Source organism: Astyanax mexicanus, chromosome 7 (genome assembly GCF_023375975.1).
Source record: "Astyanax mexicanus isolate ESR-SI-001 chromosome 7, AstMex3_surface, whole genome shotgun sequence".
Classification (NCBI taxonomy): Eukaryota; Metazoa; Chordata; class Actinopteri; order Characiformes; family Acestrorhamphidae; genus Astyanax; species Astyanax mexicanus.
In genome coordinates, this window is record NC_064414.1 from 35,653,306 (window position 1) to 35,670,352 (window position 17,047).

General features: G+C 39.4%; 1 protein-coding gene across 1 annotated transcript; it reads left to right on the forward strand.

Moving 5' to 3' along the window:
- The first annotated feature begins 6,271 nt into the window (after positions 1 to 6,271).
- Positions 6,272 to 15,452, forward strand: ogfrl1 (opioid growth factor receptor-like 1). Its single transcript, XM_007249446.3, has 7 exons — positions 6,272 to 6,578; positions 8,538 to 8,624; positions 9,195 to 9,273; positions 11,000 to 11,078; positions 13,098 to 13,164; positions 13,328 to 13,473; positions 14,925 to 15,452. The coding sequence occupies exons 1-7, from the start codon at positions 6,387 to 6,389 to the stop codon at positions 15,382 to 15,384; spliced, it is 1,110 nt and encodes a 369-aa protein (XP_007249508.1). The 5' UTR covers positions 6,272 to 6,386; the 3' UTR covers positions 15,385 to 15,452.
- Positions 15,453 to 17,047: the final 1,595 nt, after the last annotated feature.

Sequence of the window (17,047 nt, forward strand, 5' to 3'; positions counted from 1 at the left end):
TTCTTTGATTTGTTGATTACATCAGTACACCAGAATAATAATAGACCCATTTGGCTATACACTGCTAAAAGTATACATTACTTTTAGAATAAAACTTCAGGTTCAGGTTCTTCAATTTGAAACAGTGGAGAAACCTCTGAAGGTGCACTGAGGAACCTTTAAGTAAGCAGGCTTAAGGTGCTGCAACACTGTTAAAAATATAAGTTCCTGTGTCTGTCTTGTGTTTTTTCTCTCTTTTGGTCCAATGTGCTCATGTCCTCTGTTTTCCTGTCTTGTGTTCCCAGCCATGTGCTCTTTAGCCCCGCCGGTCTCATTTGTAACCCCGCCCCCTTGTTACTTCTGCAGGTGTCCCTTGTCTGTGACTGTGTGTAAATACCCCATGTGTTCCTTTGTTCTCTTTTGTTTGATTTCTATTTGTTTGATTCCCAGTCCTGCAGTTTTGTGTTAGTATATGAAAAATAAATTAGACCTGCATTTGCATCCTGCCTCCAACTTGTTACCCCTACACGTTGCTTTAAGGAACCTTTTTTTTTTTTATCAATCATCAAATCATCTCAAGACCTCTTTTTTTTTATTTATTATTTCCAATTTTTCCCTTTTTCTCCCCAATTTACACGACCAATTACCCAACCCACTCATTAGGACTCCCCGTATCACTAGTAATGCCCCAACACACCAGGAGGGTGAAGACTAACACATGCTTCCTCCGATATATGTGAAGTCAGCCACCGCTTCTTTTCGAGCTGCTGCCTATGCAGCATTGCCGAGCAGCCAGCACGCCTGGAGGATTGGCTCTGGTACATCAGCTCACAGATTCCCTGTGCTGCAGACATCACCACAGGAGTGATGTGGGGAGAGAGCGCCATCTACCCACCCAGAGGGAGCAGGGCCGATTTGCTTGATGGCAAAGCTGCATGAGCTGGGGTTCGAACCTGTGACCTCCTGCTCATAGTGGCAGCGCTTTAGAGCACTGGACCACTCGGCGCCTACCTCAAGCTTTATTTAAGGTTCCACAGATTTAAAGCATAGAACCCCTAAATGTTCCTCAAGGATTTTACACTTTTAACAGTGAAAGAGGGCATGGTCATATTCACTTCTACTGTGCTGATTCAGGTCTTTAGGGGGATGTGTCACTTCCACCTGGAAAATACAACCAGGTACTTGCACAACCAGAAAATATTCTGCAGTCAACCTGTGGTGGCTTCTTCTGCTTTTTCTCCCTCCCTTCCCTTTTTTTGTAAACCAACATACTGACCAACCAACTAGTCAATTCATGAATAGCTCTGTAAACATGTAAAAGTTTAATAGTGTTTTAAAGAACAATTGAATTTAATAGTGTTTTTTTAAATCAAGGAATCAGCATCCAAACTCCCTTCTTATTATATTATATACATAATAGGTTGATATCTGATTACAGGACACTGTTAAAAATATATTTTTTGGGTTGGATGAGACAGGTTGAGAACTGTCCACCAACCAAGAAGGTCCAGACAACAGTTCTGCCACCGGGCTAATGATGAAGGGCTGAGCAGCCAATTGAGCCCTTCCAACAAATAAACATCAATCAACCATTTCTCCCTTCTAGGAGAAATCAGTTAAACCTTATCCTTTAAAAAATTTGAACAGTTTTTTACATTAAAAAATAAAATAGAAAAATGGTTCATATATAATTATTCACTGGATGGGCTTAATTGTTCAATAGGTCATAATCACAAATTAACAAACATGCTGTCCTCCTGAACACTTTTCACGTGCTGTAGTGAACAGTCCAGTATATCCATTTGACTTGGCCCTTAGACCTTCATCAGCATGCTCACAATCAACCAAACAATGAACCCCCCACCTTACTTAGCAATAGCATTAACAAACATCAAATGTATTTCATTGTTTCCCCCAAAAAATATTTAAAAAATACCAAAAATAACTAAAATTATAAATATATATATAAAATATTTTAAAACGTGGTGATTAAGAAAAGTATATGTGCAGACATTTGGGCACATCTGTCAAAAATACAAAAACGTTTATTTCTGAAGAAATGTGAAAAATTAAATACAATCTCTGCAGCAAAGTCTTTAAACATAAAACATGGTACTTCTGTAGATGTTAAGGCACAGTTTCATTTTGAAAGGAAAGCTTAAATTTAAATTGTGGCATTTTATCAAGTCAAAAATAATAACACTGCCTTGAGCAGATTTCACAAACACTTTTAGAAGAGAGCTAGAAGTCTTTCTATTCTTGTTGTAGAACTTTTCACCCACTCTATCTTGCAGAATGTCTCAAGTTCTGTGATATTTTCTCACTGTCTTTTTGCACAGCATGTTGCCTACCTACAGGCTTTTAATGATGTTCATATCAGGGGACTGTGGGAGTCATTCCTGAAGCATCAGCATGTGTTTCTTGAAGTAGTTTATGGTGGATGTTGTTGTTATATATTGGACCATTGACCAGAATTGACTGATGTTTGCTGACACATCCATATATAATTCACCCACCCCCATGCTTCACAGTTTGCAAGGTTCCTCACCCCTCCACACCTTAAAGTGTTTATAAAGCACCTAGCCATGCAAGCTGTCAAACATTTGTGAAATAATAGGAGGTTCAAAGGAGTTCAGTGTTTAACTGAAATAGGATGCCACTGTCTGTGAAAGTTCTACAATAATCTGAGTGGTATTACTGAAAAATTAAAGCATTAAGAATCACAGCAACTCACAAAGTGCTGAGCCTTCTAGTGCATAAAAGTAATAATAATTGAGTAGTTCTAAGCCTCTACTGGGATTAACACGAGGAGCTTTATGGCTTGGGTTTCCATGGCCGAGCAGCTGCATACAGCCTTACAGCACCAAACACAATGCCAAGCACCAGATGGAGTGTAAAGCACACAGCCACTGGACCCAGGAAAAGCTCATGTTCTGTGGTGATTTTTCTATATCTAGCTGTCTTATGGACGAGGCTGGATTTGGCAAAATACAAAAAACATATACTTACCTGACTGCATTATGCCAGTTGTAAAGTTTAGTGGAGGGGGGATAATGCTCTAGTGCTCTTTTTTAATGGGTTAATTTATGAGCATCTTAGGGGGTTCTTAATGATGCAGCTTCCCAAGACATTTTGGATAAATGTATTCTTCCAACATTAATAGAAACAAAGCTTTGGGGAAGCCATCATGGATGTGCACCAGTAGACAAATCAATGGCTATAAAGACAATGCTGGATGTGGTGTGTCTGGTGTGGAGGAATTTGACTGTCCCACACAAAGCCCTAAGCTCAACCCCATCAAACCTATTTGACCCACCCAGGCTTGTAGAAAGCATTCCCAGAAGAGTAGAAGCTGAAAGATCCTGTTGGTGTAATGTGTAGATGTCCCAATACTTTTGTCCACAGTGTGTAGCTCTGGCTTATCCAGATGTTGTTTTGCATACACTGACATTGACTTCTGTCAGGGGTGTATCCTGGTCTTATGAGGCCTCTGGGCACTAAGCATCTTAAGAGGCATCAACCCCCCTCATCAAAAACCAAACAAGCAAAAAAAATCATGTTAATTAAATAGGCTTGACTGAGAAGCCTGCTGTTCACTTAATACACTTCTGATCAAAATCTTCAGACGAGTAAATAAAATGGCAAGAATTAGCATTTTGCATTATTGGATCTTAAGAAGCAGAGCTTCACAATGCAAAAAGAAGAAATGGGCTGAAGAGAAGAAAAAAAAAACTTTTGAGCAGCCAACTTATTGACAACTGCATTTACACTCAAACAGGTCACCAAAAGTTTAAGCCAAAATCTGCACAAACAATTGGATTCCATGTCATTTTCTGTCAAGTATTCACATTGTCAAGACCTTCTGACGGCAAAAAGCAGGATTGTTAAGCTGCATAAGCAAGGCCTCTAACAACATACCATCGCTGCTGAGGTTGGACACAATAAAACAGTTGTTTTGCTTTTATTTAAAAAAGCTTACAGGTGTTGAGCTGCTGGCTAGCTGTCCATCAAGACACAGGACGATCCTAAGCCCAAAATAAGGCCATTTCTGATGCTGACTGCATCTGAATAACCAGGGAGGGAAGGGCTTCAGAAACAAAGAACATCTTTAAAGGCCACATCCCCATCAATGCTACGCAAAATTTCCTATTTGGATTTTGCAGCCAGTTCCTAATATCAGTTTTTGTCCAGCCTAAGCAGTGACTGAGTAAAAGAAAGAGATATGAAAAAGAAAGTGTGAGAGGTTTTATTTATTGGGGTTTTATTGGGATTTTATTTGGAGTTCTTACAATTTATATCCACTATAAAATGTAACTGACCTTTAAAACACTTCCTCAGCAAACTTTGTGTTCTACCCCTGGAATATTTAAGTGTTACTGAAGTAACAAAGTATTCCTTTCAGAAGTATGACTTTAAAAACTACTAGTACCTGGAATTCTGACCAACTTTCAGTGGGCATGTGCCTTGTTAACCACAGGAACTTAGACCACAACCATACTCCCAGATCACATGCCCATGTTGGGCCTGTATGGGTAGTCCAACTGGGAACTAAAATATGGATGTGAGTGATGGGCCCCATTAGGATCAGTGGTGGGACTTAAAACATGGGCCCTATGTGGGTTCTACACTGCAAATTAAGCTTAGCCCAACTGGGAACCAGACTGGATGTCTGTGATGGGACCTGATGGGGCTAAAACATGCGCCCTGGCATCTTGTATGCTGCAAAGGGGATTTAGATGGACTATGAGGGATTAAGATGGGATTTGATGCGATCCATTTGGAAAGACTAAATTTGTCTAAAAAAAAAAATATGTGTACAAAACTTAGTCATGTTCCACGTCAATGTGGGTTGTAAAGACCACCTTGGTCCCAGTAACATCCCAGTACAAACCCATTAAGAGCCCATGCTCACCTAAACCCTCAAACCCACCAAGCCCACGTTCCACCCATGTGAGCCAAACACATGTGCATGCTAGCTATGCTGCTGGTCTCACACACATCTAACCTTTATCCCTTTTTTAAAGGGTGTCATTCTGCTAAAATCCACTTTTTCTTGTTTTTGTGAAATACAATAGGTATCGTAGTATTCATGGCCTCGCCCACCTTGGCTCACAACCGCCCACGGCAGAGCTAAAGCTGACACGTCTAGTCAAATAGGAGCTAACAGTGCTAGGTACAGCATGGCAGTTTGTTCCTGTGTTACTTGTGCAAATAACACATTAGTATTAAATGCTTTGCCTAATTATTCAGAGCTAAGGAAAATGGTTAGAATTTGTCTATGGAACACCACCAGCAAAGTACAATTGAACTAGCTAGGTGTATTTTTAGAACAGTTCTGTTTACACTAGATACACTTTACAACATGTGTAATGCCCTGCTAAGTGCAGTTCAGCCACTGACCTACCTAGTCTTAGAGTATGTTTAAAATGCGAAATCCACTGTAGATCCTATGTAAATCTTGTTACTCACACAGAGTAATTGCTCAGAAATATTCATATATGCAAACAAATCACCTCAGAAGGAAAAGAGTTAAAACGTTCAAAATATATATATTTTTTTACATTAATAACACAGAGGAGTAATCCAAGAGTAATCCAGGTCCAGAAAGGGTTTTGTTCCAATTGCCTGGGTGGCTCTGTTGCGGCTCAGCCAACAAACCTGAGGTGGATTTGTACTTGCTGGACCTGGATTACCCACCTCTGTGTGTTTACATAGCTTTACATAGGATCTCTGGTGAATTTTGTGTTTTACAGAGACTCTGAGATTAGGTCAGTGACTGAACTGCACTTAGCAGGGCATTTCACATGTTGTAAAGTAACATATGACATTGCAAAGACTGTTAATGTAAAAAATGAGGCGATATGTTTGCATATATGAATATTTATATGCAAAAGCTAAAATACTATTATCTCCCTCGTCACCACTCCTTCACTGGACTAAAGCAGCATTATACCGGATTACAGGAGCACTTTTTTTTTTCTTATAAAAAACAGCTCACATGGCAATTATTCATTAATTCCAGAGACCACAACTAGACATCTTAAAATTATTGATTAAACAATGGAATTAGACCTTTAAAGCTAACTGCACAATCGTGTCACACTACAACAGTTGTGCATGCTCGTCTGTTGAAGAGGGTTCGGTGAAAGTTTAATGTGGCGCTGCTGAAGCGCCGGAGCGGTGAGCGGTTAGCTGGCTCTGCTCCTCTCCACACACTTTTCCTCCTCGCTCGGATTTGATGCTGACAAAGCACGTGAGTTGCGGGTGACGCGGAGGGGCGTGCACGCCCCCTCTGGAAACCCCCCGCTGGATAAAAAGCGGCGCGCTGAACGGGGCTGCTGGAGCACACGGCCGCGCTGCACGGCAGCATGTAGGCTGCGGGGTCCAGCGGAGCACAGCGGGTTTAAATGGGCAATCTGATGGGCGGCCTGAGGTACAAGGAGCCGAGCACGGTGGAGGAGTGCGACTCGACATGGGAGACGGACTCGGAGAGCGAGGAGCTGCAGCAGCAGGGAGCCGAGGAGGACAGCGGCGTCCTGGACAGCATGAGTCCCGAAATGACGGGCAAACACAGCGAGAGGACGGACAGCTTCCAGCAGGTAACGAGTAGCGCAGGAGCTGCACAGGAAACCCATAATAAACACTGTAACAGACAACAAAAAGGGGCGGTGCGCGCGCGCTGTGTGAGCCAGGCTGAGGGGAAATGGGTCGCGAGGGCAAGTGATGCTATTATTAGACCCTTAATTTTTTTTTAGCCTCGTTTTCAGATTTTGTGGGGTTTTTTTTTACCACAACAACAACAAAAAAAACATTAACGTGGTCATTTTAATTCTAATAGCTGTTACTATTCTACAAACAGTAAGTCTATGTCTATGGCATGTTAAGATAGCAAGCTACGTTAGTGTAGTTGTTGCCAAAGCGTGGGCAATGTGAAGCTATTTACAAAAAAAAAAGAGAAAAGAAAAGAAAAAACGCTAAAAATAACCAGCTAGCAAGTCTAACCCTATCTCACTAAAGTGGAGCTCTGCCACCTGCCCCTGTTCCATTTAATGTGACATTCTGTGCTAATGATAATTACCAGCTTCAATAACAGACCTCTCATCTCTTCTGTATGCAGTCTAGGTTATTTATAGCATTAGCAGCCTGCCTTAAAATCACTGTGTTCCTTTCGACCCCATTCACTGCCATGTGTTCCCTTCACGCCTTACAGCCACAGTGATGCTAAAATGCTAGTTTTCAGTCTGAGCCACTGCACATTCAGTCCTTTAGGCTTTGGGGTCGCGCTAAATCCGTCCCTACCCTTGACCTAGGTTCTATTTATACCCAGTTTAATGGAATCTGAGGACAAAAGGCAGCTTATGTCTAGTTTCATATTGAAGCATTAAGTCTTCATCTGACCTTTCTACTTAGCTACAGAGGTCTTAGTACACTTGCAGTCAATTACAGGCAACTGTTTGCTGTAACTAATGAGGAAAAAGCTGGAGCACTAGGCCTGAGATTGCCTACACTTGCATACATTATACTGGTCTAAACTAAACCCCATTTAGTTTTTAAATGGCTTAAATATACTGAAAAAACCTATCATGCTCTTCACCACAGCTAAATATAAGCTTTTTTCTCTATTTGTTTGTTTAACAAAAATGTTTTCTTCATTCCTTACATCCACAGGCAACATGAAAAAAAGCTTCGGTTTCATACTGGAATAGTGTCTGGGGAAAAATAGCCAGCATCTCATGTCTTCATCTGACCTTTCTACTGAAAAAGGTCTCAGTACACTGTTGGAAAATACGTAGATTAATAGATTGATTTCAGTACAGCTTGGCTTGACCCACCATCCATTAAGACCCATGGAAGACCTAGATCAAGGTTTTGCTCTGTCTGGCACCAAGGTTGTGGAACAGCAAAGTCGCTTGCTGTCTTCAAATGCCAACTTAAAAACCCATCTATTGACAAAGCTTCTAAATAACTACATACCATGATCATTTAAATCAGTACCTAACCTTGATGTATCCTTGATTCTACACTCTACTAACTAGCTAAGAATAGTTCCAAAGTAAACAACAAAGCCTTTTTGTAAGTCGCTATGCATAAGGCCATCTGCTAAATGCCTTAAATGTAATGCAAATGTAATCCCTGTGTGGGAAACTGCCCCTATACGGTTTAGATATAGGCCATTTTCTCCAGTACTAATCCTGTTTTCCATGCCACTCATCATATATGAGCCACAGCCTCATACATATTTGAGTTCAGTGTTGTGCTAGACTAGTTACATTTAGGCATATAGAGCTGTAAATAGAACTGAACATCACTAGAGGCCAAGGGATAAGAACGAGCATGAATTAGTAAAAAATGCCCACAAGCAGCTCTAGCAAAATGGAGTCCCCCCCCCCATCCAATTGCTGCAAACTCTGCATCTCTTTGGGGATGTGCCCTGACAGTGCAGCTCAGCACTGATGCTCATGAGTGGGCTCATTCATGCATTCTTTTCTGCCTACTATTCACTCTCTCTCTCTCTCTCTCTCTCTCTCTCTCTCTCTCTCTCTCTCTCTCTCTCTCAGTTTGATGACACAGCTGAGTCGTCCACTAAGATGAAAAGGAGCTTTTATGCTGCCAAGGACCTGTACAAGTACCGCCATAGTTATCCGGTAACGTGTTATTCACCAGAGTTCCCTGCCACAGTTTTCCACCCACTCTCCTCCAAGCCCTTTCCCACAGCACTCTGCTGAGATACTGTTCTTAAGTGCTATCCTAAATCTTTAGCAATGTTATGTTAATACTACACACTAGCTGTTGAAGGATTCCAGGAAACCTTGTAGGATAAAAAAATAAAAATGTTATGTATGAATAAACCAATTAAATATGTGTTCTTTTGTTTTTGTTATTGTGGTGAGACCAGAAGGAGAAGAAAAAGTAGACATAATTAAAAAGGGAATTAAATAGTTTGAAGCGGTTAAATCACTTCACCCAGATTCATCAGGGAAGTGTTTTTTATAAATCAATTTATTACATATAATCATTAAGTCACTATGATACATTGTAGCAAGTTACAGTAAATGAAATGACACTGGCGTCCAGTGGACAGATGTTTTGCTTTCTGTGTCACTTAATCTCACTGAGCTTTTGCTGTTTATTAAGACTGATTGACACTCTCTCTCTTTCACTCTCTTTCTCGCCTACTCTTTACCCCTGTTTTTTGTTCTCTTCTTTCTGCCTAGAATTACAAAGAACCCCGGCAGCCGAACGAGTATTGCAATCTGAGGTTCTACCTGAATAAGATTCCTCTGGTTCCTGACGGTAATTCATGTAGATTATCACACACTTTCTCACGACACATTGTAAAGGATAACCAGAGGCTGTGTTTAATTTCTTTTTTTTTATAGTAGTTTATCTTTGTTGTCGGAATAACATTTCTTATATATTGTGCTTTCTAATGAGAACCAAATACGTAATTTTTTGTTGATTTCTCATTTAAACACACAACCTGTCCCTTACACTGTGTCAAAATTTCCTAATAGAAATTGTCAAAAATTACCTGAAATAAATTTTACTTTGACTTCCACTGAAATTTAAGAACGTTTTTTTCTCTGTCCTGTAAAGTTGCTGATTTTGAGAAGGTAAAAATAGAAAAAATCTTATTTTGCATGTAAAGTAAAAAAATGGCTTTGTCAAATTACTTAAAATATGGCAAGTTAGAAAAGAGAAAGTTTTGTCCAGATGCCACTGATTTGCTTTTCGTTGTTGTTTTGTCTGTTTTCTCAAAGAAACACCGTCATGTTGTAAAATGTTTTGCCATAAGTGGGCATGTTCTGGTGGGAACAGGAATACCTATTATTTCATAATTACATATGTATAATATGTATATGTTCCTGATTATTTTAAGCAGTTTAAGCTGTAAAATGAGATCATATGGGTCAGCTGTAGAGGTGTCCATTTTTGTTTAGCCACATTTGGTGTAGACCGGAATAGTTCTCAGGAGGTAAGTCGATAAGTCATTGCTGGAGGGCTAGTCTGGCCCGCAAATGTTCCAGTGCTTGTGATTCAGTGCTGATGTTTCTCACGAAACAAACTTTTGTTGCTGTTAATTAAAGCCCTGTGTATGTAATAGTGTTATAGAACAGAACTGTAATGAGAAAGGGAAAGGTCTATTTAGGCCATAAAGCTATTGCTCATCTTTGGAAGGTTTTTCTTCCATTGATTGCTCTGTAGTGCTTTTATTTAAGTAGGAGAATTAGTTGGATTAAGGAGTGATCAGTAGTGCAAACACTGGACCCCATAACAATCTGGAGCAAAGGCAGGATACAGGACACAGGACACAAACACTCACATTCGCACAGAAATGTTGAACCAAGATGCTTCTACACATCCTGAAACACAGCTGTGATTTGTTTTCCCTGTGTGAATCCCATGGGACCAAGCCTTGAATAACCTTGGCCTCTTAGTAGTAGCAGAACAAATTTTGGCCTATCATGTATTTATACTTGGTCCCTGATTGAGTTGGTATGAACTGAGTAAAAATCTGCATTGTCCATAGTTTTGACAGGGATGTTTAACGAAATTATACTTTTATTTGGTTCTATTTGAATCAGTCGGTTAATTTCTTTACTAAGTTCTTTAAAGTGTCTCTTTAGCAAAAGTAATCGTACAATATTGTGCTTAATTGCACTGATTTCTTCCATTATTTGTTTTTTCTTCGTGTCTTGTCAGGACATGTCACATTGATTTTAGTTATTTGTGCCATTTTATGTTATTCCAAATACCTATCTGAGAGATTCTCTATGTTGATATATAGGTCTTATACTGGCAAAAAAAAAAATTAAATGTTAAATAATTAAACCTACAGTTTAATAGTTTGAGCATGATGTTATTGAAATGTTGCTATATTTAGCAAATTCTGTTTAGACAAATAGTTTATTCAAGATTTTAGTATCAGTATCAGAATGCAATGGCATTGTGACAACCTTACTTTTAGACACAGATTCTCAACACAGCTTACAGTAGAGTTTCCTGTCTTTTTCTGCAGGAATCTACATTGAAGAGATCCTTACCAAATGGAAAGGAGACTATGACAAGCTTGAGCACAATCACACTTATATTCAATGGTAAGGCCATACCTATTAAGATCGGGGCTGCTTTTAAATAATTTTGAACATATTTATTAATCTGTAACTAATATAAAATCAATTTATCAGAGAACCAAATGAAGAGCAGCACTTGTATAACACTGTGGTTTGGACGAAATTGAAGTGGTAGATGAGTTGTTTTATGATTTAAATTTGATAAAAAGTCACCACTATTCTTACAAATTGCTTATATAAAAAAGGAAAAGCTTTCATGTCTTTGTCATTTCTTAAAAATGTCAGAAAGGGGTTACAGATTTAAATGTGTCGGCAATGTAATTCATTGCATAACCAGCTTATATAAGTAATTATGTCATTTAGCAAAATGACAATAATAACTCTTTGGAGTTTTGCTTTTTGCACATAATATGCTGTATGACAGCATGTAGTTCAGGAGAGAAGGTGTCAGTGTGAGCTTAGGCTCAGCTGGACCAGCTGAGTAGGGAGTGAAGGTGAGAAGACATGCGTCTGATTTTCAGCCCCAAGACACCCGTCCTGCACAAATCAGCAGAACCTCCACCACCCCCACCATGCCACACTCTCATCTTCTCAGTCTCACTGCTGACAAAGCTAACGAGAGCTTGCGTAATAGCAATTAGCGACTTTCAAACACAAGCGAGTGCATGCAGATGAATTGCAAGTGTTGCCTTTGTTAATTGAATTAATAAGAGCTGGCAGTGGAGGCTTGCCCAGTGCAGCAGGCAACCAGCCACGACTGCCTGGCCTTTTAGAGAGAAAGCGGAGAGAAAAAGCAAGCGATAGCAGAGGACAGGAGAAAATAGATGGGGTCACATGCGTGTCCTTTGCAAGCTGTTTAACGGCTAGCAGTAGAAAGGATCAAACATCTGACGGAGGAAGTTTACCCTTTATTGTGCCCTCTCTTTCTGCTGCATCCCTCTCTCCTGCCTCCTTCCTCGTCCTGGTGAAAGTCATCCGTACCCATTCTAGCAGGATTTATTACGTGGGGAGAGCTGGCTCATCAATGCTTTCATCGCCTGTGAACAGAGCAAGCCATAAGTCACAGAGCAGCTGAGCGTGTGCGTGTGTGTGAGTGAGAGAGAGTAGACATGAAGTTTACATGTGTTGTATTTGCGGGTAAAGTGTTGTTTGCATATGATTTAGATATGTCTAAATGGCATGTCTCCAGTTTCTTCAGGTTTTCTTATTTTTTTTTAAGTATTGATGTCTATTTACATCTATAAACAATTAATTATAAAAAGACCAATAGAAAATGTTTAGAACTATGGAATAAAATCCCTTTACATTAAAAAGTTAGCAGTGAGAGTCAGGGTTTTGATATTAGAGGACTGATATGTAGATGAAGTCATATTTTCCTCTCCTGTCCTCTTATTTCCTCTGAATATTTTTTTTTCTCATCTCATTTGCTCCCAACTCTTTTTCTCTCGTCCTTTTCATTTTAACTAATCTCCTACCTTCTTCTTTCCTTAACTCTTCTACTCTCATCTAATCTTATCCTTCTCTCTCTTATTCTGGTATTTTCTTTTTTTGTCATCGCCTCTCATTTCATCTAAAATTTTCTTTTCTTATTCCCTCAACTCTTATTTTCTCCTCTTATCTCATATCTTCAATCCATCTTTAATCTCATCCCGCTGATCTAATTTTTTATCTCATATTTTCTCCTATTTCCTCTCCTTTTCTCTAATCTCATCTCTTCTCATCTTTTCTTGTCTCATGTTATTTTATCCTTAATGCTATCCCCATATTATTTCTCCCCTTGAATCACATATTCTCTCATCTCTCGTTTCCTCTCTTCATTTCTTTTCTCGTCTCACCTCACCTTATCTTTTTCTCTTATCAATCTCATCTGTTCATATCTCATCTCCTCTTCTTTTTTATCTCTTCTTGTCTTAACTGCTCTTATCTCCTCTTTTCTTATGTCAAATCTCCTTTTCTCTTATACCCTCTTCTTTCATTTTCTCTCATCAAATCTCCCATCTCTCATTGTCTTTTAATATTCCCTTCTTCTCTGCATTCTTTTAGGCTCTTCCCACTCAGGGAGCAAGGTCTCAATTTCTATGCCCAGGAACTCACTCAGGATGAGATCAAGGTAAAAACTGAAATATAAAACTTCTTAATGTTTTTTTTTTGTTGTTTTTTTTTAACCATAAAAAGATATTTCTGCCATTGTTGTAATTTAGTCTGATAATATTTTGCAGAAGAACTGGTAGCCACTCTGACAGCACAGTCAATTTCTCCATTTATGTCAACAGGAATTCCTAAACACTAGAGAGGCTAAGCGACGCTTCTTGCTGGCATACACCATCATGCTGGACTTCTTTGGGATCAAACTCCTGGATAAGAATGGAAATGTGGCCCGAGCTTCAAACTGGCAGGACCGCTTCCAGCACTTAAACGAGTAAGAACCTGAATTGGAGACCTTTTCCACATTTTCTGCTAGAACATAGTTCTTCCCATCCTTCCTATCCTAGACTGACCACTTTTCATGTCCTTCTTTCTACGTTTGTGTTCTGAATTTGCAGACTTTACCGGTATTCTGCTGTGCTTCTCAGTTTGTGGATGTGCTCATCCAGCGCAGCATTACAGAGGATTGGCAGCAACCCATCTCAGTTTAGCTTTAGTGTCAATGAGCCCAACTGTGGCATCACATTACTTTCTCACTCAGTCAGCAGAGAGGTGGCTTAAACACTCAGCAGGGAGTCCCTAACCCAGGCTGCTGCTTCAGAAAGCTGTTGATGTGTAGATAGAGTGATATGGAGAGGAGTGAAGTACGGTAGATTGTGATGTTGCTGAAGTGTAGAGAAAAAGGAAGTCCAAAAAGAAAGAACCCGCAGTGCGGTGGACTGCAGGGCAAAGAGAGAAGACACTGTGTGTACGTGTGTGCGCGTCTATTTGTATGTTATTGCCCCAGGACTGGGTCATAGAGGACGTACGCACAAACAATAGCCATTAGAGAGATCTCAGAGATCTGCAGTCTGTTAAAATGTCTGCCCTGGATAAATGTCTGTGTGGAATTCTTTTCTGTTAATACCAAAGTCAAAGGCCTTTGTAACATGTATGTTAATTAAGCCATAACATTAAAACCTGAATTAGGTAAATTATACAAAAAGAATGGACTAGCGATACATAGAAAGATGTCATAAAAGGTTGTGCTCTAGTGCAACACAGCTTTCTGCAACCAAACCAGTGGTTCCTTCCTTTGCTGTGTCACTTCATAATCAAGTTACATATTGATATGCCATGACTTTTGGTGGCATGTCAGTGTACAGCTGACCCCTTATAAATGATGAGTTTCTTTGATTTTACAAAATTGAAAACCTCTGGAATATAATTAAGAGGAAGAATGATGATCTCAAGCCATCAAACCAAGCTGAACTGCTTGAATTTTTGCACCAAGAGTGGCATAAAGTTATCCCAAAGCAGTGTGTAAGATTGGTGGAAGAGAACATGCCAAGATGCATGAAAACTGCGACTAAAGATGCTCTGCAGCTTTTTTTATTTCAGCCATTTTCCATTTTCTGCAAATAAATGCTGTAAATGATCATTTTTGTTTGGAATTGGGGAGAAATCTTGTCTGTAGTTTATAGAATAAAACCACAATGTTCAATTTACTCAAACAAATACCTATACATAGCAAAATTAGAGAAAATGGTTCAGAAACTGCAGTGGTCTTTTTTTTCCAGAGCTGTATATGGCAAGGTTTATGCACTGCAGTATATAGCAATAGTATCAGAATCTATTTCTACATTTTACATTCCTCTGTTCCCTGAAAGCATTGTGCCATCAGAAAATATTTTGAGTCTATAAATCATTAATTTGGCTCTATTAAAACTTGTTTGTTGCATGCAGGTCTCAGCACAACTACCTGCGGATCACACGGATCCTGAAGAGTCTTGGCGAGCTTGGCTTTGAGAGCTTTAAGTCCCCTCTAGTGCATCTGCTGCTGCAGGAGGCTCTGGTGGAGGGCACGCTGCCCAACATGCGCCACAGCGCACTGGAGTATTTTGTGTACACAGTGCGGGCGCACAGCCAGAGACGCACACTTCTACGCTTCGCCCAACGCCACTACCAGCCCCCCGAGAACTTCATCTGGGGACCCCCTAAGAGAAGGCGGTTACCAGGGGAGCATCGGAGCACAAGCAAAGCTAGATCTCCTATTCAGGGAAGTCCAAACAGCCCCAGGGCAGAGAAGGGGGAGCCAGAGGGGATTGAAGCAAGGGACTGGAAGACAACAAAGATTGCCAGAACCATTCCAGAGGGTCTGGGATTGGTAGACACAGAGGAATATATTGAAACTGTCCCACTATAAGAACTGGGGAATGGAGGACTCAGGGAACAAGCCTTATATATACATATATATACATATATATATATATATGTATATATATGTATATATATGTATATATATATATATATATATATATATATACATATATATATATATATATATATATATATATATATACATATATATATATATATATATATATATACATATATATATATATATATATATATATATAGATTAGGATCGGGCTCATTTTGACGTCAAGAAACGGGCTTGGCCCAAAGCAATATTATTCCCTGCCTTGGTTTTTAGTAACAAGCTTTAAGAGCTTTATGACTCTTTGGCTTTTTATAAAATCTGAAAAAAGTTACTAATGACTTCAGCTAATTTGCAGTATTAGCTGATGTTTTTTCTGCTGTTTTGTTAGACTTGCCTATGACTATGACGAGTATCTTGAAGAATCTTTAGCACATACAGAGATGTAAATATGTGGGTTGTTGCCTGACTTGATTGTGTGTAAATATGTGTGTATGTAAATGTGTGAATGTTTTTGTATATTTTGCACTTTTGACTATCCAGTCTTCCTCTGTGAGATATTGTTATTAGGGGTGGGAATCACCAGAGGCCCCACTAAGTGATACTATTACAATACTTGAGTCACAATTCTTTAAAAGGATGACTGTTTTATAAACATTTTACACATTTTAGAACCCTTGTTATTGAATCAAGAAGTTGATCATTAACTAGCTCTATGCTAGTAGTCTGCCAGTGAGCTTAATACACAAAGAAAATACTAACAATAATATAAATAATATACACGTATCATCAAAAAATTGTTGCACCCAGAAGGAATCAACTGCCAGGAATGACATTTGATGGGTAATCGTGACAGACTGTCACCAACACCAAGATCAATGCTTTGTTGTTGTCAAAAGTCGCACGCCCAGAAGGCGTGATGTCATTACAGGCATTTTGACAGCCCACCCTTAAGTTAAAAGGTAATGCAACTAGTGGCTCTTCCAGTTTCTCCAACAGGACACTACTTGTCCAAATACTGCTGCTATCTCAAGAGTTTGCCTTGAAGACACACTGATACACATGTATGTCATAGTCGCCGCATTATCATACCTGTACCTAATTGAAAAAGTGTAAGATGCCATTAGGCGTGTGATATGCTATTGGATCAACACTCCACCCTTACGATTCCTATAGGAACTGTGGAATATTCAAGCTGCATGGCAATGGAGATGGCCAAGATGTTGTGCTACACATGCATCACACTCTACTTCTGTATGTGTAGCTCAATAAATGTGGCCATATCAGTCAGAATCATTTTAATCATTTATTTTTTTTCCTGGTAACCTTGACGTTTCTTTCGAATAGCATTGCAATCCAACACGTCCTTCTGGATGCAACTATTTTTGCAACTATTTTTAAAAACATAAAGTACTGCAATACTTCAACGTTTCTATCGATTATTGTCCCACCCTGTGAGTGTGATTTAATTCTCAGATTGAGTGTACTGAGGTTACTGTGCATTTATAGCTCCTTTGTGGAAATCTATCACTTTGTTGATGTACGCAAATAATGTTAATATGTGCATTATCAAAAGTTAGTGCTATCATGTTTGGAATTGTGTGAGTGCGTGTGCCTGTGCAAAAACAACCTATTTAATTAACAGTTT